Genomic DNA, 27304 nt, shown 5'->3' on the forward strand with positions numbered 1-27304 from the left:
CAGATTGTGAATCGATTTCAGCCTGAAACCGATCACGATCTGTGGAGGTGCCGCTGCTGCCGCCCCCCCCCTCCATACATTACCTGCTCCAGCCGGCGCGAGTCCCCGCTGTCCTCTTCTCCGGCCCCGCCATGCTCCGGCTACTGAACTTCCTGTCCAGGGGAAGTTTAAACAGTAGAGGGCGCTTTACTGTTTAAACTTCCTGCCGGGACAGGAAGTTCTGTGTAGCTCTGGAGCCTGAAGCGGAGATGAAGACCAGGGGGCTCGCGCCGGCTGGAGCAGGTAATGTATTACCGCTGTATTGCGTCGGTCGGTCGGGCATTCGAACCAGTGTTGCCAACTCATCCCTTTAATTACTGACACATATGAATTATACAGGTTTTGGGGCTAGGTAGATGCAGTTAAAGCACTGATTATGTGCAAATAGCCCCAGAACCTGTATAACTTAGATGTGTCAGTAATTAAAGGGATGAGTTGGCAACACTGATTCGAACGCCTCTAACGACGCACTCCCGACCCGCCGGCGACCGAGAAAAATCTTCCGCAAGGATGGGTCAACGGGAATCGATCGTTCTGTCAGCGGTGTGTGCGGCGATTTCACAGCCGTTTCGATCACTGTGAAAATCGTTAGGTGTATGGGCCCCTTTAATGAATTGAATCGATTCATTGAAAAGAACCGGACTTCCCATCACTAGCGTGTGAAGGGCGCCCACTGTCTCCTCTCACGCATGCGCAGAACGTGCAGAGGCCGGTGTAATGTCTGATTGCACTGCCCGGAAGCTCCTCCCACACTGAATAGCGCGCATGCGCAGTGTGAAGGTAATGATGCTGCTGCAGGTAAAATACTAAATATCTCCGCCCCCTCACCTCTTACACTCCCCACATTGTCAGGGTAGGGAGGGGACCCCCAGAACTACCTCTATACCACACTGAGTAGCACGCATGCTGGTTCCGGGGCTCCCTCCCACATTGAGTAGCACGCATGCTGGTTCCGGGGCTCCCTCCCACATTGAGTAGCACGCATGCTCAGTGTGAAGTTAATGATGCTGCTGCAGGTAAAATACTAAATATCTCCGCCCCACACCTCTTACACTCCCCACATTGTCAGGGTAGGGAGGGGACCCCCAGAGCGGCCTCTATGCCACACTGAGTAGCACGCATGCTGGTTCCGGGGCTCCCTTACACACTGAGTAGCACGCATGCTGGTTCCGGGGCTCCCTTACACACTGAGTAGCACGCATGCTGGTTCCGGGGCTCCCTCACACATTGAGTAGCACGCATGCTGGTTCCGGGGCTCCCTCCCACACTGAGTAGCACGCATGCTGGTTCCGGGGCTCCCTCCCACATTGAGTAGCACGCATGCTGGTTCCGGGGCTCCCTCCCACATTGAGTAGCACGCATGCTGGTTCCGGGGCTCCCTCCCACACTGAGTAGCACGCATGCTGGTTCCGGGGCTCCCTCCCACATTGAGTAGCACGCATGCTGGTTCCGGGGCTCCCTCCCACACTGAGTAGCACGCATGCTGGTTCCGGGGCTCCCTTCCACACTGAGTAGCACGCATGCTGGTTCCGGGGCTCCCTCCCACATTGAGTAGCACGCATGCTGGTTCCGGGGCTCCCTCCCACATTGAGTAGCACGCATGCTGGTTCCGGGGCTCCCTTCCACACTGAGTAGCACGCATGCTGGTTCCGGGGCTCCCTTACACATTGAGTAGCACGCATGCTGGTTCCGGGGCTCCCTCCCACATTGAGTAGCACGCATGCTGGTTCCGGGGCTCCCTCCCACACTGAGTAGCACGCATGCTGGTTCCGGGGCTCCCTCCCACATTGAGTAGCACGCATGCTGGTTCCGGGGCTCCCTTCCACACTGAGTAGCGCGCATGCTGGTTCCGGGGCTCCCTCCCACACTGAGTAGCACGCATGCTGGTTCCGGGGCTCCCTTCCACACTGAGTAGCACGCATGCTGGTTCCGGGGCTCCCTCCCACACTGAGTAGCACGCATGCTGGTTCCGGGGCTCCCTCCCACACTGAGTAGCACGCATGCTGGTTCCGGGGCTCCCTCCCACACTGAGTAGCACGCATGCTGGTTCCGGGGCTCCCTCCCACACTGAGTAGCACGCATGCTGGTTCCGGGGCTCCCTTCCACACTGAGTAGCGCGCATGCTGGTTCCGGGGCTCCCTCCCACACTGAGTAGCACGCATGCTGGTTCCGGGGCTCCCTTCCACACTGAGTAGCACGCATGCTGGTTCCGGGGCTCCCTCCCACACTGAGTAGCACGCATGCTGGTTCCGGGGCTCCCTCCCACACTGAGTAGCACGCATGCTGGTTCCGGGGCTCCCTCCCACACTGAGTAGCACGCATGCTGGTTCCAGGGCTCCCTTCCACATTGAGTAGCGCGCATGCTGGTTCCGGGGCTCCCTCCCACATTGAGTAGCACACATGCTCAGTGTGAAGGTAATGATGCTGCTGGTGGTAGAATAGTAAATATCTCCGCCCCCTCACCTCTTACACTCCCCACATTGTCAGGGTAGTGAGGGAACCCCCAGAACTACCTCTATACCACACTGAGTAGCACGCATGCTGGTTCCGGGGCTCCCTCCACATTGAGTAGCACGCATGCTGGTTCCGGGGCTCCCTCCCACACTGAGTAGCACGCATGCTGGTTCCGGGGCTCCCTCCCACACTGAGAAGCACGCATGCTGGTTCCGGGGCTTCCTCCCACACTGAGTAGCACGCATGCTGGTTCCGGGGCTGCCGTCCACACTGAGTAGCACGCATGCTGGTTCCGGGGCTCCCTCCCACACTGAGTAGCACGCATGCTGGTTCCGGGGCTCCCTCCCACACTGAGTAGCACGCATGCTGGTTCCGGGGCTCCCTCCCACACTGAGTAGCACGCATGCTGGTTCCGGGGCTCCCTTCCACATTGAGTAGCGCGCATGCTGGTTCCGGGGCTCCCTTCCACACTGAGTAGCACACATGCTCAGTGTGAAGGTAATGATGCTGCTGGTGGTAGAATAGTAAATATCTCCGCCCCCTCACCTCTTACACTCCTCACATTGTCAGGGTAGGGAGGGAACCCCCAGAACTACCTCTATACCACACTGAGTAGCACGCATGCTGGTTCCGGGGCTCCCTCCCACATTGAGTAGCACACATGCTGGTTCCGGGGCTCCCTCCCACACTGAGTAGCACGCATGCTGGTTCCGGGGCTCCCTCCCACATTGAGTAGCACGCGTGCTGGTTCCGGGGCTCCCTCCCACACTGAGTAGCACGCATGCTGGTTCCGGGGCTCCCTCCCACACTGAGTAGCACGCATGCTGGTTCTGGGGCTCCCTTACACACTGAGTAGCACGCATGCTGGTTCCGGGGCTCCCTCCCACACTGAGTAGCACGCATGCTGGTTCCGGGGCTCCCTCCCACACTGAATAGCGCGCATGCTCAGTGTGAAGGTAATGATGCTGCTGGTGGTAGAATAGTAAATATCTCCGCCCCCTCACCTCTTACACTCCCCACATTGTCAGGGTAGGGAGGGAACCCCCAGAACTACCTCTATACCACACTGAGTAGCACGCATGCTGGTTCCGGGGCTCCCTCCCACACTGAGTAGCACGCATGCTGGTTCCAGGGCTCCCTCCCACATTGAGTAGCACACATGCTGGTTCCGGGGCTCCCTCCCACATTGAGTAGCACGCATGCTGGTTCCGGGGCTCCCTCCCACACTGAGTAGCACGCATGCTGGTTCCGGGGCTCCCTCCCACACTGAGTAGCACGCATGCTGGTTCCGGGGCTCCCTCCCACACTGATTAGCACGCATGCTGGTTCCGGGGCTCCCTCCCACATTGAGTAGCACGCATGCTGGTTCCGGGGCTCCCTCCCACATTGAGTAGCACGCATGCTGGTTCCGGGGCTCCCTCCCACACTGAGTAGCACGCGTGCTGGTTCCGGGGCTCCCTCCCACATTGAGTAGCACGCATGCTGGTTCCGGGGCTCCCTCCCACACTGAGTAGCACGCGTGCTGGTTCCGGGGCTCCCTCCCACATTGAGTAGCACGCATGCTGGTTCCGGGGCTCCCTCCCACACTGAGTAGCACGCATGCTGGTTCCGGGGCTCCCTCCCACACTGAGTAGCACGCGTGCTGGTTCCGGGGCTCCCTCCCACATTGAGTAGCACGCATGCTGGTTCCGGGGCTCCCTCCCACACTGAGTAGCACACATGCTGGTTCCGGGGTTCCCTCCCACACTGAGTAGCACGCATGCTGGTTCCGGGGCTCCCTTACACACTGAGTAGCACACATGCTCAGTGTGAAGGTAATGATGCTGCTGGAGGTAAAATACTAAATATCTCCGCCCCCTCACCTCTTACACTCCCCACATTGTCAGGGTAGGGAGGGGACCCCCAGAACTACCTCTATACCACACTGAGTAGCACGCATGCTGGTTCCGGGGCTCCCTCCCACATTGAGTAGCACACATGCTCAGTGTGAAGGTAATGATGCTGCTGGTGGTAGAATAGTAAATATCTCCGCCCCCTCACCTCTTACACTCCCCACATTGTCAGGGTAGGGAGGGGACCCCCAGAACTACCTCTATACTACACTGAGTAGCACGCATGCTGGTTCCGGGGCTCCCTCCCACATTGAGTAGCACACATGCTCAGTGTGAAGGTAATGATGCTGCTGGTGGTAGAATAGTAAATATCTCCGCCCCCTCACCTCTTACACTCCCCACATTGTCAGGGTAGGGAGGGGACCCCCAGAACTACCTCTATACCACACTGAGTAGCACGCATGCTGGTTCCGGGGCTCCCTCCCACATTGAGTAGCACACATGCTCAGTGTGAAGGTAATGATGCTGCTGGTGGTAGAATAGTAAATATCTCCGCCCCCTCACTTCTTACACTCCCCACATTGTCAGGGTAGGGAGGGAACCCCCAGAACTACCTCTATACCACACTGAGTAGCACGCATGCTGGTTCCGGGGCTCCCTCCCACACTGAGTAGCACGCATGCTGGTTCCAGGGCTCCCTCCCACATTGAGTAGCACACATGCTGGTTCCGGGGCTCCCTCCCACATTGAGTAGCACGCATGCTGGTTCCGGGGCTCCCTCCCACACTGAGTAGCACACATGCTGGTTCCGGGGCTCCCTCCCACACTGAGTAGCACGCATGCTGGTTCCGGGGCTCCCTCCCACACTGATTAGCACGCATGCTGGTTCCGGGGCTCCCTCCCACATTGAGTAGCACGCATGCTGGTTCCGGGGCTCCCTCCCACATTGAGTAGCACGCATGCTGGTTCCGGGGCTCCCTCCCACACTGAGTAGCACGCGTGCTGGTTCCGGGGCTCCCTCCCACATTGAGTAGCACGCATGCTGGTTCCGGGGCTCCCTCCCACACTGAGTAGCACGCGTGCTGGTTCCGGGGCTCCCTCCCACATTGAGTAGCACGCATGCTGGTTCCGGGGCTCCCTCCCACACTGAGTAGCACGCATGCTGGTTCCGGGGCTCCCTCCCACACTGAGTAGCACGCGTGCTGGTTCCGGGGCTCCCTCCCACATTGAGTAGCACGCATGCTGGTTCCGGGGCTCCCTCCCACACTGAGTAGCACACATGCTGGTTCCGGGGTTCCCTCCCACACTGAGTAGCACGCATGCTGGTTCCGGGGCTCCCTTACACACTGAGTAGCACACATGCTCAGTGTGAAGGTAATGATGCTGCTGGAGGTAAAATACTAAATATCTCCGCCCCCTCACCTCTTACACTCCCCACATTGTCAGGGTAGGGAGGGGACCCCCAGAACTACCTCTATACCACACTGAGTAGCACGCATGCTGGTTCCGGGGCTCCCTCCCACATTGAGTAGCACACATGCTCAGTGTGAAGGTAATGATGCTGCTGGTGGTAGAATAGTAAATATCTCCGCCCCCTCACCTCTTACACTCCCCACATTGTCAGGGTAGGGAGGGGACCCCCAGAACTACCTCTATACCACACTGAGTAGCACGCATGCTGGTTCCGGGGCTCCCTCCCACACTGAGTAGCACGCATGCTGGTTCTGGGGCTCCCTTACACACTGAGTAGCACGCATGCTGGTTCCGGGGCTCCCTCCCACACTGAGTAGCACGCATGCTGGTTCCGGGGCTCCCTCCCACACTGAATAGCGCGCATGCTCAGTGTGAAGGTAATGATGCTGCTGGTGGTAGAATAGTAAATATCTCCGCCCCCTCACCTCTTACACTCCCCACATTGTCAGGGTAGAGAGGGAACCCCCCCCCCAGAACTACCTCTATACCACACTGAGTAGCACGCATGCTGGTTCCGGGGCTCCCTCCCACACTGAGTAGCACGCATGCTGGTTCCGGGGCTCCCTCCCACACTGAATAGCGCGCATGCTCAGTGTGAAGGTAATGATGCTGCTGGAGGTAAAATACTAAATATCTCCGCCCCCTCACCTCTTACACTCCCCACATTGTCAGGGTAGGGAGGGAACCCCCAGAACTACCTCTATACCACACTGAGTAGCACGCATGCTGGTTCCGGGGCTCCCTCCCACACTGAGTAGCACGCATGCTGGTTCCAGGGCTCCCTCCCACATTGAGTAGCACACATGCTGGTTCCGGGGCTCCCTCCCACATTGAGTAGCACGCATGCTGGTTCCGGGGCTCCCTCCCACACTGAGTAGCACGCATGCTGGTTCCGGGGCTCCCTCCCACACTGAGTAGCACGCATGCTGGTTCCGGGGCTCCCTCCCACACTGATTAGCACGCATGCTGGTTCCGGGGCTCCCTCCCACATTGAGTAGCACGCATGCTGGTTCCGGGGCTCCCTCCCACATTGAGTAGCACGCATGCTGGTTCCGGGGCTCCCTCCCACACTGAGTAGCACGCGTGCTGGTTCCGGGGCTCCCTCCCACATTGAGTAGCACGCATGCTGGTTCCGGGGCTCCCTCCCACACTGAGTAGCACGCGTGCTGGTTCCGGGGCTCCCTCCCACATTGAGTAGCACGCATGCTGGTTCCGGGGCTCCCTCCCACACTGAGTAGCACGCATGCTGGTTCCGGGGCTCCCTCCCACACTGAGTAGCACGCGTGCTGGTTCCGGGGCTCCCTCCCACATTGAGTAGCACGCATGCTGGTTCCGGGGCTCCCTCCCACACTGAGTAGCACACATGCTGGTTCCGGGGTTCCCTCCCACACTGAGTAGCACGCATGCTGGTTCCGGGGCTCCCTTACACACTGAGTAGCACACATGCTCAGTGTGAAGGTAATGATGCTGCTGGAGGTAAAATACTAAATATCTCCGCCCCCTCACCTCTTACACTCCCCACATTGTCAGGGTAGGGAGGGGACCCCCAGAACTACCTCTATACCACACTGAGTAGCACGCATGCTGGTTCCGGGGCTCCCTCCCACATTGAGTAGCACACATGCTCAGTGTGAAGGTAATGATGCTGCTGGTGGTAGAATAGTAAATATCTCCGCCCCCTCACCTCTTACACTCCCCACATTGTCAGGGTAGGGAGGGGACCCCCAGAACTACCTCTATACTACACTGAGTAGCACGCATGCTGGTTCCGGGGCTCCCTCCCACATTGAGTAGCACACATGCTCAGTGTGAAGGTAATGATGCTGCTGGTGGTAGAATAGTAAATATCTCCGCCCCCTCACCTCTTACACTCCCCACATTGTCAGGGTAGGGAGGGGACCCCCAGAACTACCTCTATACCACACTGAGTAGCACGCATGCTGGTTCCGGGGCTCCCTCCCACATTGAGTAGCACACATGCTCAGTGTGAAGGTAATGATGCTGCTGGTGGTAGAATAGTAAATATCTCCGCCCCCTCACTTCTTACACTCCCCACATTGTCAGGGTAGGGAGGGAACCCCCAGAACTACCTCTATACCACACTGAGTAGCACGCATGCTGGTTCCGGGGCTCCCTCCCACACTGAGTAGCACGCATGCTGGTTCCAGGGCTCCCTCCCACATTGAGTAGCACACATGCTGGTTCCGGGGCTCCCTCCCACATTGAGTAGCACGCATGCTGGTTCCGGGGCTCCCTCCCACACTGAGTAGCACACATGCTGGTTCCGGGGCTCCCTCCCACACTGAGTAGCACGCATGCTGGTTCCGGGGCTCCCTCCCACACTGATTAGCACGCATGCTGGTTCCGGGGCTCCCTCCCACATTGAGTAGCACGCATGCTGGTTCCGGGGCTCCCTCCCACATTGAGTAGCACGCATGCTGGTTCCGGGGCTCCCTCCCACACTGAGTAGCACGCGTGCTGGTTCCGGGGCTCCCTCCCACATTGAGTAGCACGCATGCTGGTTCCGGGGCTCCCTCCCACACTGAGTAGCACGCGTGCTGGTTCCGGGGCTCCCTCCCACATTGAGTAGCACGCATGCTGGTTCCGGGGCTCCCTCCCACACTGAGTAGCACGCATGCTGGTTCCGGGGCTCCCTCCCACACTGAGTAGCACGCGTGCTGGTTCCGGGGCTCCCTCCCACATTGAGTAGCACGCATGCTGGTTCCGGGGCTCCCTCCCACACTGAGTAGCACACATGCTGGTTCCGGGGTTCCCTCCCACACTGAGTAGCACGCATGCTGGTTCCGGGGCTCCCTTACACACTGAGTAGCACACATGCTCAGTGTGAAGGTAATGATGCTGCTGGAGGTAAAATACTAAATATCTCCGCCCCCTCACCTCTTACACTCCCCACATTGTCAGGGTAGGGAGGGGACCCCCAGAACTACCTCTATACCACACTGAGTAGCACGCATGCTGGTTCCGGGGCTCCCTCCCACATTGAGTAGCACACATGCTCAGTGTGAAGGTAATGATGCTGCTGGTGGTAGAATAGTAAATATCTCCGCCCCCTCACCTCTTACACTCCCCACATTGTCAGGGTAGGGAGGGGACCCCCAGAACTACCTCTATACCACACTGAGTAGCACGCATGCTGGTTCCGGGGCTCCCTCCCACATTGAGTAGCACACATGCTCAGTGTGAAGGTAATGATGCTGCTGGTGGTAGAATAGTAAATATCTCCGCCCCCTCACCTCTTACACTCCCCACATTGTCAGGGTAGAGAGGGAACCCCCCCCCCAGAACTACCTCTATACCACACTGAGTAGCACGCATGCTGGTTCCGGGGCTCCCTCCCACACTGAGTAGCACGCATGCTGGTTCCGGGGCTCCCTCCCACACTGAATAGCGCGCATGCTCAGTGTGAAGGTAATGATGCTGCTGGAGGTAAAATACTAAATATCTCCGCCCCCTCACCTCTTACACTCCCCACATTGTCAGGGTAGGGAGGGAACCCCCAGAACTACCTCTATACCACACTGAGTAGCACGCATGCTGGTTCCGGGGCTCCCTCCCACATTGAGTAGCACGCATGCTGGTTCCGGGGCTCCCTCCCACATTGAGTAGCACGCATGCTGGTTCCGGGGCTCCCTCCCACACTGAGTAGCACGCATGCTGGTTCCGGGGCTCCCTCCCACATTGAGTAGCGCGCATGCTGGTTCCGGGGCTCCCTCCCACATTGAGTAGCACGCGCGCTGGTTCCGGGGCTCCCTCCCACATTGAGTAGCACGCATGCTGGTTCCGGGGCTCCCTCCCACATTGAGTAGCACGCATGCTGGTTCCGGGGCTCCCTCCCACACTGAGTAGCACGCATGCTGGTTCCGGGGCTCCCTTCCACATTGAGTAGCGCGCATGCTGGTTCCGGGGCTCCCTCCCACATTGAGTAGCACACATGCTCAGTGTGAAGGTAATGATGCTGCTGGTGGTAGAATAGTAAATATCTCCGCCCCCTCACCTCTTACACTCCCCACATTGTCAGGGTAGGGAGGGAACCCCCAGAACTACCTCTATACCACACTGAGTAGCACGCATGCTGGTTCCGGGGCTCCCTCCCACATTGAGTAGCACACATGCTCAGTGTGAAGGTAATGATGCTGCTGGTGGTAGAATAGTAAATATCTCCGCTCCCTCACCTCTTACACTCCCCACATTGTCAGGGTAGGGAGGGGACCCCCAGAACTACCTCTATACCACACTGAGTAGCACGCATGCTGGTTCCGGGGCTCCCTCCCACACTGAGTAGCACGCATGCTGGTTCCGGGGCTCCCTCCCACACTGAGTAGCACGCATGCTGGTTCCGGGGCTCCCTCCCACACTGAGTAGCACGCATGCTGGTTCCGGGGCTCCCTCCCACACTGAGTAGCACGCATGCTCAGTGTGAAGGTAATGATGCTGCTGGTGGTAGAATACTAAATATCTCCGCCCCCTCACCTCTTACACTCCCCACATTGTCAGGGTAGGGAGACGATCCCCAGAACGACCTCTATGCCAAATTGCAGCCCCCGAGCCCCACTGGTTCAGGATATAGATTACAGAAACCTATCTCGGGAACCAGAGGGGCTCGGGGGCTGCAATTTGGCATAGAGGTCGTTCTGGGGATCGTCTCCCTACCCTGAAAATTTGAGGAGTGTAGAATGTGTGGAAACGGAGCAGCATCATTCTATAGGAAATGTGGCCGCACAGTCTCGTACTGCGCATGCGGGGCAGCACAAATCCACAGGCAGCGTCATCAGACACAACACCGTCCAGGGGCGGGGTTACATAGCTGCGTGTGACGGGCCTCCTCTCACGCATGCGCAGAACGTGCAGAGGCCGTCCAGGGGCGGGGTTACATAGCTGCCTGTGACGGGCGCCCCAGTGTCCTCTCACGCATGCGCAGTAGGTGAGGGGACAGAAGGCTCATAGCGCAGTCTTCCTACACACACAGACGCTGCAGGGGAGGGGCGGAGTTACACGCTGCGGAGTAAATGAGGGCGTGGCCTGCATGAGCAGGGCCGGAAGTTGTGCAGTGTGCAACCTTCCCCGGATTGGAGCGCCATGTGATTTGTGTTCCGGCGGCAGAGGAGAGACGGAGCCGCGGCGGGACTGATAGAGCTCAGCTTCCCTTTCCCATTACTCCAGCGGCTGGTACTGGGGTGTCCTCCCCTTCACTAATACAGGGGTGTTCTCCCCTCCCCCTCCTGTAATACTGGGGTGTTCTCCCCTCCCCCTCCTGTAATACTGGGGTGTTCTCCCCTCCCTCCCCCTGCTCTGATATTGGGGTGTCCCCTCCCCCCTCCTGCTCTGATACTGGGGTGTCCTACCCCTCCTAATACTGGGGTGTCCTCCCCTCCCTCTGATACTGGGGTTTCCCCTCCTACCCCTTCACTAATACAGGGGTGTCCTCTCCCTGCTCTGATACTGGGGTGTCCCCTCCCCCCTCCTGCTCTGATACTGGGGTTTCCTCCCCCTCCCTCTGATACTGGGGTGTCCTCCCCTCCCCCTGCTCTGATACTGGGGTGTCCTCCCCTCCCCCTGCTCTGATACTGGGGTGTCCTCCCCTTCACTAATACTGGGGTGTCCTCTCCCTGCTCTGATACTGGAGTGTTCTCACCCTGCTATGAAACTGGGGTGTCCTTTCCTCCCCTGCTCTAATATTGGGGTGTCCTCCTCTCCCCCTCCTCTGATATTGGGGTGTCCCTCCTCCCCCTCCTGTGATACTGGGTTATCCTCCCTCCCCCTGCTCTGATATTGGGGTGTCCTCCCCTCTCCCTCCTAATACTGGGGTTACCCCTCCTACCCCTTCACTAATACTGGGGTGTCCTCTCCCTCCCCCTGCTCTGATACTGGGGTGTCCTTCCTTCCCCCTTCTCTAATACAGGTGTGTCTTCCCCCTCTAATACTGGGGTGTCCCCTCCTCCCCCTCCTGTGATACTGGGGTGTCCCCTCCTCCCCCTGCTTTGATAATGAGTTGTCCCATACTACAAAAGTGGGGTTTTTCACTCCTCTGATAGTGGGGTGTCTCCTCCTCCCATAGTGGAGTGTTCTCTACTCTGATAAAGTGGACTGAGGTGCCCCTTCCTTTCTCCTCTGATACTGAGGTTTTTGGTGTTCCTCCCCCTCTCTTGTTTTGGGGTGTTGGGCTCCTTGGTGTGAGGTGCTTCCATCACCGGTATTGGAGAATCAGTTAGTTGGCGGGAGACGCTGCAAACCTCACCATGCATTTCTCTATCCCGGACACTGAGACGTGCAATACGGATAATGGTGGACAGTATGTGGTGAGTAACTGAGGGACGTGTCATATTGGGGGACTCAGAAGTAATGTTGGGGGGTCACACACACGACTCTGCTTTGGAGGGGAAGAGAAATGTGGGGGACACGTCACGTATTGGGCGTCTCGCGCACACAGGACCTTGGCCAAAGGCTTAAACTCTACATCAGCCTTAAAGATGAACTCCAGTGAAAATAATGTAATAAAAAAGTTTTTATTTTTTACAGTAATTATGTATAAATGATTTAGTCAGTGTTTGCTCATTGTAAAATCTTATAAATCCCTGATTTACATTCTGACATTTATCACATGGGGACATTGTTACTGCTGGCAGGAGATGTAGCTGCTGCATGCTTTTTTGGCAGTTGAAAACCGCTGTAAACATCTATTTCCCACAATGCAACAAGGTTCACAAACAGGAAACTTCCAGGAGTACCACGGTCCTCAGAGTTTCTTGTGGGAGGGGTTTCACCACAATATCAGTCATACAGCGCCCTCTGATGGTCTGTTTGTGAAAAGGAATAGATCTCTCATGTAAAAGGGGGTATCAGCTACTGATTGGGATAAAGTTCAATTCTTGGTCGGAGTTTCTCTTGAAAGGGAACCTAAACTGAGAAGGATATGGATTTTTCCTTTTAAAATAATACCAGTTGCCTGACTCTCCTGCTGATCCTGTGTCTCTAATACTTTTGGCCACAGCCCCTGAACAAGCATGCAGCAGATTAGGTGCTCTGACTCAAGTCAGACTGGATTAGCTGCATGCCTGTTTCAGGTGTGTGATTCAGCCACTACTGCAGCCAAAGAGATCAGCAGGGTTGTCAGACAACTGGTATTGTTTAAATGGAAACATCCATATCCCTCTCAGTTTAGGTTCCCTTTAACCAGAAATCTGAACAAAATAAGAGCGCTCTACAGTGTGTTATCCTCCACAAGACTTTATTCGTATAATTACAAGTTATATAAGATTTAAACCCTCTTATCGCTTATCATGTAGAGGTAATCCCAGCGTCACCCAAGCAGCTAGAATGTATCCGGGCTGTGGCCAGCAGCACGGCGTCTGATAGAAGGGGATCGTGGCTCACTAGAGGGTGGGCAGGTCCTGCTCCGTACGCGCCTCTTGCATCATTACATGTGTTGGCGTTCTGCGTCTTCGTCACATAAATGTATAATGGCGCAAGAGGCACGTTCAGAGCAGGACCCACCTACCCCCTAGCGAACCAGGATCCCCTTCTATCAGACGCCATGCTGCTGGCCACAGCCCGGATACATTCTAGCCGCTTGGGGGACACTGGGATTACCTCTCCATGATAAGCGATAAGATGGTTTAAATCTTATATAACTTGTAATTATACGAATAAAGTCTTGTGGAGGATAACACACTATAGAGCGCTTTTATTTTGTTTAGATTTTGTCCATTCCCATACATCAGAGCTGCACTGTGTGTTGTCCAAACAGATTGAGACTTTGGAGGAGTGCATGAGTTTATTGTGGTTGTCAAACTTAAATGGACTCCAAGCACCTCTCATGGGCATGCCTTTAAAGGACTTCCGAGGCCAAAATCTGCCCCCCAAATGTAAAAAAATGTATCTACCTACATGACTTTCTAAGGCACGGAGGACGTCGTCCGCGCTCTCCGTGCCGTTGCGCCGGGTCCCCGCCTCTCAATATGACCCCGAATGGCTCCCGACCCCACGGCCAGGGTCGGGCTCTGCTGCCTGTATAAAGATGGCCGCCGGCCCTGGCCGCGGCTGCGCACTCCGCATGGCTGCTACTGCGGCTGCGCAGCACTAGGGCCAACCCCCCGATCCAAGCTACAGGAAACGGCCTTAGAAAGTCATGCAGGTAGATAACTTTTTTTACATTTGGGGGGCAGATTTTGGCCTCGGAAGTCCTTTAAGCAGACGACTTCCAACAGAGTCGTGCTATGACGTACATTTGAATTCGGCGCCGGTAGACTTGGGCGCAGGATCCATCTGTTATATGGCTGGTCCTGCTTCTGCACAAGTCCGGGCCTTGGTAATTACTATTCCCCCTCCAGGCCGCTATGGATAGTGGGGGGTATGAAATAATTCGGCTTCCAGCGATTGCTGGAGGCCGAATTATTGTGTTTTTTAAGCAACTTCGGCTCCGTCTTCTGACAGTGCCGACGTTACTCACTGAGCGCCGCTATAGACTGATTCCCAATACAGTCTATGGCGGCGCTGGCTGCGCCCAAATCTAGTAGCGCTGAAAAGCACTGCTCCGGTGCTATGACCCCTCTGGAGGAGCCTCTTCCAATGGCCATGCGTGTCACTTCCTCTTCCTGTTTCATTCAGTGATGCACATCTCTAACAGAGAAGACAGGTGTGACCCGGAAGTTATAACATAGACAAGATGGCAGCCGCGATTTTTAAATTGAAATTGAATGAAAACTGTTTGGTGTAGAATGGTGATTCAGGCATCAAGAGGAGAGCACAAGCTACAGAAAGGTATGCATCTTTAAGTACTTTGCAGTACTGGTCAGAGTCTTAAAGACATACCCGTGAGAGGTGCTCGAAGTCCCTTTATCCAGTATGCTATCCAGCGGGCCCTGAGTGTCCTGCACCACAAGCAGCTCCCAGCACCGCGGCCCCGCTGGGTATGTGTCGCACTGAGAGGTTTGCATCAGTTTTTTTTTTTCACCACAAGAGAGGTATTTGTAGCCGGGCCGGGAGTTATCTGTCATCTATTTACGTGGCGTGCATCCCTGCTGAAGGGAAATCTCTCCAACTTACATCCTGTGTATGTGACCCACGACTTCCAGATGACCCCCCCTCTGCTGTCATGTGCTGTCACAGCTAAGTTATTATCACTTATCTCCCCCCTGGCCGCACTGTATGAGTCTCTTTATTCTAATAACATTTTCATAGAATTGTAAACTCAGTGAGCAATTGTATTTCAGTAGAATTAAGAAATAGTAATGGGAAGGTGATCATTGTTGATTGGCTTGGGGAGAGGTTAAAGTGGATCTGAGATGAAAAACTAACTATAACAAGAAACTTGTCTATATATCTTATCTAAAGTTTAGATAGTTTACACAGCAAATCTAGCTGCAAACAGCTTCAAAAGTTTATGATTAATTATTCCTGTGATACAATGAGAGCAGCCATGTTCTGTTTGTCACATTGTCACAGGCTGAGGGCTGGAGATGCTATCAGCTTGCCTGTGTGTAAATTCACTCCCCTCTCCTCCTCCCATCTGCCTCTGAAATCAATGGCTAGTAACATCATCCTCCTCCTGCCCAGACTGAGCTCCCATAAGCCCTTGCTACAGGGGGGAGAGCCGGGTATCTGCTGCAGTGAGCTGGAGAAAGTTACTGCACAGAGACAGCGGGGGGAGAGCCGGGTATCTGCTGCAGTGAGCTGGAGAAAGTTACCGCACAGAGACAGCGGGGGGAGAGCCGGTTATCAGCTGCAGTGAGCTGGAGAAAGTTACTGCACACAGACAGCGGGGGGAGAGCCGGGTATCTGCTGCAGTGAGCTGGAGAAAGTTACCGCACAGAGACAGCGGGGGGAGAGCCGGTTATCTGCTGCAGTGAGCTGGAGAAAGTTACCGCACAGAGACAGCGGGGGGAGAGCCGGTTATCAGCTGCAGTGAGCTGGAGAAAGTTACCGCACAGAGACAGCGGGGGGAGAGCCGGTTATCTGCTGCAGTGAGCTGGAGAAAGTTACCGCACAGAGACAGCGGGGGGAGAGCCGGTTATCAGCTGCAGTGAGCTGGAGAAAGTTACTGCACACAGACAGCAGGGGGAGAGCCGGGTATCTGCTGCAGTGAGCTGGAGAAAGTTACTGCACACAGACAGCAGGGGGAGTGCCGGGTATCTGCTGCAGTGAGCTGGAGAAAGTTACCGCACACAGACAGCGGGGGGGGGGGGGGGGCGGGGGGGGGGAGAGCCGGGTATCTGCTGCTGTGAGCTGGAGAAAGTTACCGCACACAGACAGCGGGGGGAGAGCCGGTTATCTGCTGCAGTGAGCTGGAGAAAGTTACCGCACATCAGACAGCAGGGGGAGAGCCGGGTATCTGCTGCAGTGAGCTGGAGAAAGTTACCGCACACAGACAGCAGGGGGAGAGCCGGGTATCTGCTGCAGTGAGCTGGAGAAAGTTACCGCACAGAGACAGCGGGGGGGGGGGGGAGAGCCGGGTATCTGCTGCAGTGAGCTGGAGAAAGTTACCGCACACAGACAGCGGGGGGAGAGCCGGTTATCTGCTGCAGTGAGCTGGAGAAAGTTACCGCACACAGACAGCAGGGGGAGAGCCGGGTATCTGCTGCAGTGAGCTGGAGAAAGTTACCGCACACAGACAGCAGGGGGAGAGCCGGGTATCTGCTGCAGTGAGCTGGAGAAAGTTACCGCACACAGACAGCGGGGGGAGAGCCGGTTATCTGCTGCAGTGAGCTGGAGAAAGTTACCGCACACACACAGCGGGGGGAGAGCCGGGGTATCTGCTGCAGTGAGCTGGAGAAAGTTACCGCACAGAGACAGCGGGGGGAGAGCCGGTTATCTGCTGCAGTGAGCTGGAGAAAGTTACCGCACACACACAGCGGGGGGAGAGCCGGGTATCTGCTGCAGTGAGCTGGAGAAAGTTACCGCACACACAGCGGGGGGAGAGCCGGGTATCTGCTGCAGTGAGCTGAGAAAGTTACCGCACACAGACAGCGGGGGGAGAGCCAGGTATCTGCTGCAGTGAGCTGCAGAAAGTTACCGCACACAGACAGCGGGGGGAGAGCCGGTTATCTGCTGCAGTGAGCTGGAGAAAGTTACCCGCACACACACAGCGGGGGGAGAGCCGGGTATCTGCTGCAGTGAGCTGGAGAAAGTTACCGCACACAGACAGCGGGGGGAGAGCCGGGTATCTGCTGCAGTGAGCTGGAGAAAGTTACCGCACAGAGACAGCGGGGGGGGGGGAGAGCCGGGTATCTGCTGCAGTGAGCTGGAGAAAGTTACCGCACACAGACAGCGGGGGGAGAGCCGGTTATCTGCTGCAGTGAGCTGGAGAAAGTTACCGCACACAGACAGCGGGGGGGAGAGCCGGTTATCTGCTGCTGTGAGCTGGAGAAAGTTACCGCACACAGACAGCGGGGGGAGAGCCGGTTATCTGCTGCTGTGAGCTGGAGAAAGTTACCGCACAGAGACAGCGGGGGGAGAGCCGGGTATCTGCTGCAGTGAGCTGGAGAAAGTTACCGCACAGAGACAGCGGGGGGGAGAGCCGGTTATCTGCTTCCGTGAGCTGGAGAAAGTTACCGCACACAGACAGCGGGGGGAGAGCCGGTTATCAGCTGCAGTGAGCTGGAGAAAGTTACCGCACAGAGACAGCGGGGGGGAGCCGGGTATCTGCTGCAGTGAGCTGGAGAAAGTTACCGCACACAGACAGCGGGGGGAGAGCCGGGTATCTGCTGCAGTGTCAGGGTATCTGCTGCAGTGAACTGGAGAAAGTTACCGCACAGAGACAGCGGGGGGAGAGCCGGTATCTGCTGCAGTGAGCTGGAGAAAGTTACCGCACAGGAGACAGCGGGGGGAGAGCCGGTTATCTGCTGCAGTGAGCTGGAGAAAGTTACCGCACACAGACAGCGGGGGGGAGAGCCGGTTATCTGCTGCAGTGAGCTCGGAGAAAGTTACCGCACAGAGACAGCGGGGGAGAGCCGGGTATCTGCTGCAGTGAGCTGGAGAAAGTTACCGCACACAGACAGCGGGGGGAGAGCCGGTTATCTGCTGCAGTGAGCTGGAGGAAAGTTACCGCACAGAGACAGCGGGGGAGAGCCGGTTATCTGCTGCAGTGAGCTGGAGAAAGTTACCGCACACAGACAGCGGGGGGAGAGCCGGGTATCTGCTGCAGTGAGCTGGAGAAAGTTACCGCACAGAGACAGCGGGGGGAGAGCCGGTTATCTGCTTCCGTGAGCTGGAGAAAGTTACCGCACACAGACAGCGGGGGGAGAGCCGGTTATCAGCTGCAGTGAGCTGGAGAAAGTTACCGCACAGAGACAGCGGGGGGGAGCCGGGTATCTGCTGCAGTGAGCTGGAGAAAGTTACCGCACACAGACAGCGGTGGGAGAGCCGGGTATCTGCTGCAGTGAACTGGAGAAAGTTACCGCACAGAGACAGCGGGGGGAGAGCCGGTTATCTGCTGCAGTGAGCTGGAGAAAGTTACCGCACACAGACAGCGGGGGGAGAGCCGGTTATCTGCTGCAGTGAGCTGGAGAAAGTTACCGCACAGAGACAGCGGGGGGGAGAGCCGGGTATCTGCTGCTGTGAGCTGGAGAAAGTTACCGCACACAGACAGCGGGGGGAGAGCCGGTTATCTGCTGCAGTGAGCTGGAGAAAGTTACCGCACAGAGACAGCGGGGGGAGAGCCGGTTATCTGCTGCAGTGAGCTGGAGAAAGTTACCGCACACAGACAGCGGGGGGAGAGCCGGTTATCTGCTGCAGTGAGCTGGAGAAAGTTACCGCACACAGACAGCGGGGGGGAGAGCCGGTTATCTGCTGCAGTGAGCTGGAGAAAGTTACCGCACAGAGACAGCGGGGGGGGGAGCCGGTTATCTGCTGCAGTGAGCTGGAGAAAGTTACCGCACAGAGACAGCGGGGGGAGAGACGGTTATCGGCTGCAGTGAGCTGGAGAAAGTTACCGCACACAGACAGTGGGGGGAGAGCCGGTTATCTGCTGCAGTGAGCTGGAGAAAGTTACCGCACAGAGACAGCGGGGGGAGAGCCGGGTATCTGCTGCAGTGAGCTGGAGAAAGTTACCGAACACAGACAGCGGGGGGGAGAGCCGGTTATCTGCTGCAGTGAGCTGGAGAAAGTTACCGCACAGAGACAGCGGGGGGGAGAGCCAGGTATCTGCTGCAGTGAGCTGGAGAAAGTTACCGCACAGAGACAGCGGGGGGAGAGCCGGTTATCTGCTGCAGTGAGCTGGAGAAAGTTACCGCACAGAGACAGCGGGGGGAGAGCCGGTTATCAGCTGCAGTGAGCTGGAGAAAGTTACCGCACAGAGACAGCGGGGGGAGAGCCGGGTATCTGCTGCAGTGAGCTGGAGAAAGTTACCGCACACAGACAGCGGGGGGAGAGCCGGGTATCTGCTGCAGTGAACTGGAGAAAGTTACCGCACAGAGACAGCGGGGGGAGAGCCGGGTATCTGCTGCAGTGAGCTGGAGAAAGTTACCGCACAGAGACAGCGGGGGGAGAGCCGGTTATCTGCTGCAGTGAGCTGGAGAAAGTTACCGCACACAGACAGCGGGGGGAGAGCCGGTTATCTGCTGCAGTGAGCTGGAGAAAGTTACTGCACAGAGACAGCGGGGGGGAGAGCCGGGTATCTGCTGCTGTGAGCTGGAGAAAGTTACCGCACACAGACAGCGGGGGGAGAGCCGGTTATCTGCTGCAGTGAGCTGGAGAAAGTTACCGCACACAGACAGTGGGGGGAGAGCCGGGTATCTGCTGCAGTGAGCTGGAGAAAGTTACCGCACACAGACCGCGGGGGGAGAGCCGGTTATCTGCTGCAGTGAGCTGGAGAAAGTTACCGCACACAGACCGCGGGGGGAGAGCCGGTTATCGGCTGCTGTGAGCTGGAGAAAGTTACCGCACAGAGACAGCGGGGGGAGAGCCGGGTATCTGCTGCAGTGAGCTGGAGAAAGTTACCGCACACAGACAGCGGGGGGAGAGCTGGTTATCGGCTGCTGTGAGCTGGAGAAAGTTACCGCACAGAGACAGCGGGGGGAGAGCCGGGTATCTGCTGCTGTGAGCTGGAGAAAGTTACCGCACACAGACAGCGGGGGGAGAGCCGGGTATCGGCTGCAGTGAGCTGGAGAAAGTTACCGCACACAGACAGCGGGGGGAGAGCCGGGTATCTGCTGCTGTGAGCTGGAGAAAGTTACCGCACACAGACAGCGGGGGGAGAGCCGGTTATCTGCTGCAGTGAGCTGGAGAAAGTTACCGCACAGAGACAGCGGGGGGAGAGCCGGTTATCTGCTGCAGTGAGCTGGAGAAAGTTACCGCACAGAGACAGCGGGGGGAGAGCCGGGTATCTGCTGCTGTGAGCTGGAGAAAGTTACCGCACACAGACAGCGGGGGGGGAGAGCCGGGTATCTGCTGCAGTGAGCTGGAGAAAGTTACCGCACAGAGACAGCGGGGGGGAGAGCCGGTTATCTGCTGCTGTGAGCTGGAGAAAGTTACCGCACAGAGACAGCGGGGGGGGGGGGAGAGACGGTTATCTGCTGCTGTGAGCTGGAGAAAGTTACCGCACAGAGACAGCGGGGGGGAGAGCCGGTTATCTGCTGCAGTGAGCTGGAGAAAGTTACCGCACACAGACAGCGGGGGGAGAGCCGGTTATCTGCTGCAGTGAGCTGGAGAAAGTTACCGCACAGAGACAGCGGGGAGGGAAAGCCGGGTATCTGCTGCTGTGAGCTGGAGAAAGTTACCGCACACAGACAGCGGGGGGGGGGAGAGCCGGGTATCTGCTGCAGTGAGCTGGAGAAAGTTACCGCACAGAGACAGCGGGGGGGAGAGCCGGTTATCTGCTGCTGTGAGCTGGAGAAAGTTACCGCACAGAGACAGCGGGGGGGGAGAGCCGATTATCTGCTGCTGTGAGCTGGAGAAAGTTACCGCACAGAGACAGCGGGGGGGAGAGCCGGTTATCTGCTGCTGTGAGCTGGAGAAAGTTACCGCACACAGACAGCGGGGGGAGAGCCGGTTATCTGCTGCAGTGAGCTGGAGAAAGTTACCGCACAGAGACAGCGGGGGGAGAGCCGGGTATCTGCTGCTGTGAGCTGGAGAAAGTTACCGCACACAGACAGCGGGGGGGGGAGAGCCGGGTATCTGCTGCAGTGAGCTGGAGAAAGTTACCGCACAGAGACAGCGGGGGGGAGAGCCGGTTATCTGCTGCTGTGAGCTGGAGAAAGTTACCGCACAGAGACAGCGGGGGGGGGGGGGGGGGGGGGAGAGCCGGTTATCTGCTGCAGTGAGCTGGAGAAAGTTACCGCACACAGACAGCGGGGGGAGAGCCGGGTATCTGCTGCAGTGAGCTGGAGAAAGTTACCGCACACAGACAGCGGGGGGAGAGCCAGTTATCTGCTGCTGTGAGCTGGAGAAAGTTACCGCACAGAGACAGCGGGGGGAGAGCCGGTTATCTGCTGCAGTGAGCTGGAGAAAGTTACCGCACACAGACAGCGGGGGGAGAGCCGGTTATCTGCTGCAGTGAGCTGGAGAAAGTTACCGCACAGAGACAGCGGGGGGAGAGCCGGGTATCTGCTGCAGTGAGCTGGAGAAAGTTACCGAACACAGACAGCGGGGGGGAGAGCCGGTTATCTGCTGCTGTGTGCTGGAGAAAGTTACCGCACACAGACAGCGGGGGGAGAGCCGGTTATCTGCTGCAGTGAGCTGGAGAAAGGTACCGCACACAGACAGCGGGGGGAGAGCCGGGTATCTGCTGCAGTGAGCTGGAGAAAGTTACCGCACACAGACAGCGGGGGGAGAGCCGGTTATCTGCTGCTGTGAGCTGGAGAAAGTTACCGCACACACACAGCGGGGGGAGAGCCGGGTATCTGCTGCAGTGAGCTGGAGAAAGTTACCGCACAGAGACAGCGGGGGGGGGGGGGGGGGGGGGAGCCGGTTATCTGCTGCAGTGAGCTGGAGAAAGTTACCGAACACTTTTGCCCAGTAAACCAAATGTGGAAATCTTTGTGAATTGCAATTTCTTGACATTTCCTTTAGGTAATTACTGCACACGTTGGTAATTTACCTCACTAGTGGGTGACTCTAATTTTTAGAGCGGTGATAGGTTTAGTGAATTGTAATGTGTGAAAGGTGTTCAGTAAAATCAGCTGTATTCAGCATTATGCGGTAATGCTTTGTGAATAGAGCCCTTTGTGTCTTTGTAGTCCCGTAGTTCAAGAAAGTATTCACACCTCCAGCAGATCTACTGACTTCAGAAGACGCTTATGTGATTTATACACACCCAGCTGCTGTCACCAGGAGCAGCAGGCCTCACTGTAACCCAAGAACTAATAGTTTCCATATTCTCTTCATATTTCATGAGTTAGGAGGCTCCTAGGTTCCTCCCCTTTGCCGAGGTTGGTTATGGGATGTTTCCAGACAAATGGGACTTTCAGTACCTGGAGTAATACAGGCTGGAAGTAACAGTGTAATAATACTCATGTCTCATATCTGCAGACTCGTGGTGCCTAGATAAATGCAGACAGTACGTTTGGTGATATGGCCGATGGGCACAGAGAGATTGGCAAAGCAGGAATTCTGCCAGATTTTGTGTCTCTGGGTCAAGCCCTGCCCTCCTGTTCCAATTACACAAGGCTGGACTTTGCGTGTCACAGCCCTCCTACCGGGGTGAGCCCCTCGAGAGACTGGACACAACAGATCTCGGGTCCTTGTTCATCGGTTGCCAAATTTCTATCAAGCGTCCGGCCAGCGGGTCACTGGCCAAAGCGCAATACTTTGGATTACATCAGCGCAAAGACTATCCAAACCCAGTAGTTTCAACTTTCAGACATTTCTCATCTGTTAAGGTGGCCATACATTAGAACGATTTATGGGCAGATTCGACTAAGAGACAAATTCATCTGTAATCGAATCTGATTAATGATACATTTGTCTCTTGGTCGAATCTGCCCATACACTACAGGCCGATTCCCGTCTGATTTCAGAATGAAATCATCAGGAAATCGGCTGAGCTCGTCGCGTCCGCCCCGCCGCTGCCCTCAAAATATGTAAATGTATGTAGTGTAGTGCATTTATACATTACCTGTCCGGTGTCGGCCTCCGCATGGTGTCCGGCAATCTCGCCGGGTAACAGCCGTATACACGCTAGTGGCGCATACCGTCTGACGTCACACTATGCGCCGCCGGCGTGTATGCGGAACCGGCGAGATGGACGGACACCGTGCGGAAGCTGCTACAGGACAGGTAATGTATAAATGCACTACACTACATACATTTATACATTGCGGTGGGGGGTTTCGTCGCTCGTTCGCACATTTGCCGCCGTACCGCCGCGCACAACGACCAACCAACTTTGGCCCGACATCTTGTAGCATGAGCGATCGACCGTGCGGCCAATTTCTGTCCCGAAATTGGTTGCTTTGTCGGGCATGCACTTGGCAGCATGGTCGATTGGTTGGGTGGTCTGCTGATGTACCTCTACTTACTCTATCCAACCAATCTGTTCAGCTGCCAGATATATTTATTTGCCAGCTCCAATGTGTATTTTTTCCTATTATTTATTGTATTTATAAATAATATATTATATTACGCAGCGCTGGACATTAGTTTAGGTTACAGACAATATTTAGGGGTGACATACAGCAATAAGACAATACAGGATACAAGAAATCCAGATCACACAGCATAGTATGAGTACAAGGTAATGATTACAGTCCCCTTAAAGGGGCCCATACACCTAATTTTCCCGCCGATATACAGTAGATTCGATCACTGTGATCGTACCTGCTGTGAAATCGTTGCGCAAACGCTGACAGAACTATCGATTTCCGTCTGAAATCAATCGTTCCCGTCGATCCGTCCGTGCAGAAGACTTTGCTCGATCGCCAGCGAGTCGGGAGTGCATCGATAGCGGCGTTCGAATGACCGACGCTAGCGGCAATACGTTACCTGCTCCGCCGGCGCGAGTCCCCTGGTCTCTGCTGTCTTCTTCTTCGCTGGGCTCTGGCTGGCTTCACTTCCTGTCCCGGCAGGAAGTTTAAACAGTAGCGCGCCCGCTACTGTTTAAACTTCCCCAGACAGGAAGTGAAGCCAGCCGGAGCCCAGCGGAGAAGAAGACAGCGGAGACCGGGGGACTCACGCCGGCGGAGCAGGGAATGTATGCGGGGGGCGTCAGCAGCAGCAGCTCCACAGATTGTGATCGGTTTCATGATGAAATCGGTTCACAATCTATTTGCAGTAAAGGCAGCCATACGATCCCTCTCTGATCAGATACAATCAGAGAGGGATCTATCTGTTGGTTGATCTGATGGCGAATCAACCAGTGTATGGCCAAGAGTTCATTCAGATCCATTGGATGGGTGTACGGTAATGGAGGTGCATGAACAGGTAGGAGACATAAGGAGGAAGACCCTGCCCAATGGCTTACAATCTAGAGGGAGAGGTAAGGACACGAGAGGTAGGGGACCAGAGTTCAGCTGTGGGTTTAGAGCACTAGTGAGGGGTGGTAGGCCAGAGTGAAAAGGTGAATTTTGAATTTATTTTTTTTTACAGATTATTAGATTATGGGCAGATTCGACTAAGACACAAATTTATCTCTAATCGAATATTAGTGATACATTTATCTCTCGGTCGAATCTGCCCATACACTACAGGCCGATTCCCGTCCGTTTGTCAAGGCGGGAAATTATGAGGGCATGGATGAGGAGTTTGGTGGTGGCAGAGGTCAGGAAAGGGCGAATCTTATAGATGTTACGAAGGTGGAAGTTGCAGGACTTTGAGGTTTTGGATGTGGGGAGTGAAGGAGAGTGCAGAGTCCAGGGTGACACCCAGACAGCGAGCTTGAGAGGTAGGGTGAATGGTAGTGTGGTTAACAGTGACCTGCACATCTGGGAGGTCCAGGGATGACCGGGGTGGGAGGATCATAAATTCCGTTTTGTCCGTTTTTGTTCCAGTTTTGCCCTTGTTACCAGGTTATTCTGATCTATGCTAGAGATCTCTGTCCTCAGAAAAGACACACTACCGCATTGTCTGATCTCTGATCCATGCTAGAACTCTCTGTCCTCAGAAGAGACACACTACCTCATTGTCTGATCTCTGATCCATGCTAGAGCTCTCTGTCCTCAGAAGAGACACACTACTGCATTGTCTGATCTCTGATCCATGCTAGAGCTCTCTGTCCTCAGAAGAGACACACTACCGCATTGTCTGATCTCTGATCCATGCTAGACCTCTCTGTCTTCAGAAGAGACACTACCGCATTGTCTGATCTCTGATCCATGCTAGAACTCTCTGTCCTCAGGAGAGACACACTACCACGTTGTCTGATCTCTGATCCATGCTAGAGCTCTCTGTCCTCAGAAGAGACACACTACCGCATTGTCTGATCTCTGATCCATGCTAGAGCTCTCTGTCCTCAGGAGAGACACACTACCTCATTGTCTGATCTCTGATCCATGCTAGAGCTCTCTGTCCTCAGAAGAGACACACTACTGCATTGTCTGATCTCTGATCCATGCTAGAGCTCTCTGTCCTCAGAAGAGACACACTACCGCATTGTCTGATCTCTGATCCATGCTAGACCTCTCTGTCTTCAGAAGAGACACTACCGCATTGTCTGATCTCTGATCCATGCTAGAACTCTCTGTCCTCAGGAGAGACACACTACCACGTTGTCTGATCTCTGATCCATGCTAGAGCTCTCTGTCCTCAGAAGAGACACACTACCGCATTGTCTGATCTCTGATCCATGCTAGAGCTCTCTGCCCTCAGGAGAGACACACTACCGCATTGTCTGATCTCTGATCCATGCTAGAGCTCTCTGTCCTCAGAAGAGACACACTACCTGATCTCTGATCCATGCTAGAGCTCTCTGTCCTCAGAAGAGACACACTACCTGATCTCTGATCCATGCTAGAACTCTCTGTCCTCAGAAGAGACACACTACCGCATTGTCTGATCTCTGATCCATGCTAGAACTCTCTGTCCTCAGAAGACACACACTACCGCATTGTCTGATCTCTGATCCATGCTAGAACTCTCTGTCCTCAGAAGAGACACACTACCGCATTGTCTGATCTCTGATCCATGCTAGACCTCTCTGTCCTCAGAAGAGACACTACCGCATTGTCTGATCTCTGATCCATGCTAGAACTCTCTGTCCTCAGAAGACACACTACCGCACTGTCTGATCTCTGATCCATGCTAGACCTCTCTGTCCTCAGAAGAGACACACTACTGCATTGTCTGATCTCTGATCCAGGCTAGAACTCTCTGTCCTCAGAAGAGACACTACCGCATTGTCTGATCTCTGATCCATGCTAGACCTCTCTGTCCTCAGAAGAGACACACTACCGCATTGTCTGATCTCTGATCCATGCTAGACCTCTCTGTCCTCAGAAGAGACACACTACCGCATTGTCTGATCTCTGATCCATGCTAGACCTCTCTGTCCTCAGAAGAGACACACTACTGCATTGTCTGATCTCTGATCCATGCTAGAACTCTCTGTCCTCAGAAGAGACACACTACTGCATTGTCTGATCTCTGATCCATGCTAGAGCTCTCTGTCCTTAGAAGAGACACACTACCGCATTGTCTGATCTCTGATCCATGCTAGACCTCTCTGTCCTCAGAAGAGACACACTACTGCATTGTCCGATCTCTGATCCAGGCTAGAACTCTCTGTCCTCAGAAGAGACACTACCGCATTGTCTGATCTCTGATCCATGCTAGAACTCTGTCCTCAGAAGAGACACACTACCGCATTGTCTGATCTCTGATCCATGCTAGAACTCTCTGTCCTCAGAAGAGACACACTACCGCATTGTCTGATCTCTGATCCATGCTAGAACTCTCTGTCCTCAGAAGAGACACACTACTGCATTGTCTGATCTCTGATCCATGCTAGACCTCTCTGTCCTCAGAAGAGACACACTACCTCATTGTCTGATCTCTGATCCATGCTAGACCTCTCTGTCCTCAGAAGAGACACACTACCTCATTGTCTGATCTCTGATCCATGCTAGAGCTCTCTGTCCTCAGAAGAGACACACTACCGCATTGTCTAATCTTTATAAATTGCTGATTTGGCCAGTTAGGTTACAATTAACTGTTTTCTCCTTTTATGAATAATTCGCTTTTGAGAGCTCTCTATGTCAGTCTAGAGAGTGGTGGCAGCATTACATCGATAACTTTGTGACAATCCAGCTCCATGGTCCCATGTAAATTACGTTAAAAGACCCGTTGCTGGATCATCAGATGATATTGTGACAGAGCGTGCCAATTTCGTCTAATTTGCCAGAGTTAACAATCAGGGAATAGTCTCATCCGATGGCTGGGAATACGGTGAGCAGATTGACGTTAAAGATTGTTTGCAGCGGTGAGACCAATGTGACAACCACCCACCAATCCCGTATTACTAGGCCACAGTTTCCATGCAGGTATCATGCACTAGAGACTTCTGGAGGCAAATCCACTGTGTGCGCAGTAAACGGTTGAGATTGGTTGACGGTGCCCATACA

General features: G+C 55.3%; 1 protein-coding gene across 2 annotated transcripts in view; it reads left to right on the plus strand.

Moving 5' to 3' along the window:
• Window positions 1-10739: 10739 nt before the first annotated feature.
• SNX17 (sorting nexin 17) overlaps window positions 10740-27304 on the plus strand; it is an 89360-nt gene continuing 72795 nt past the window's right edge. For both annotated transcript variants that reach the window (XM_068279792.1, XM_068279793.1), the window contains exon 1: window positions 10740-12115. In XM_068279792.1, the coding sequence (XP_068135893.1) occupies window positions 12056-12115 (60 nt within the window). In that variant the 5' untranslated portion in view covers window positions 10740-12055. The remainder of the gene's footprint in view (window positions 12116-27304) is intronic.

Source organism: Hyperolius riggenbachi, chromosome 4 (genome assembly GCF_040937935.1).
Source record: "Hyperolius riggenbachi isolate aHypRig1 chromosome 4, aHypRig1.pri, whole genome shotgun sequence".
In the NCBI taxonomy this organism is placed as follows: Eukaryota; Metazoa; Chordata; class Amphibia; order Anura; family Hyperoliidae; genus Hyperolius; species Hyperolius riggenbachi.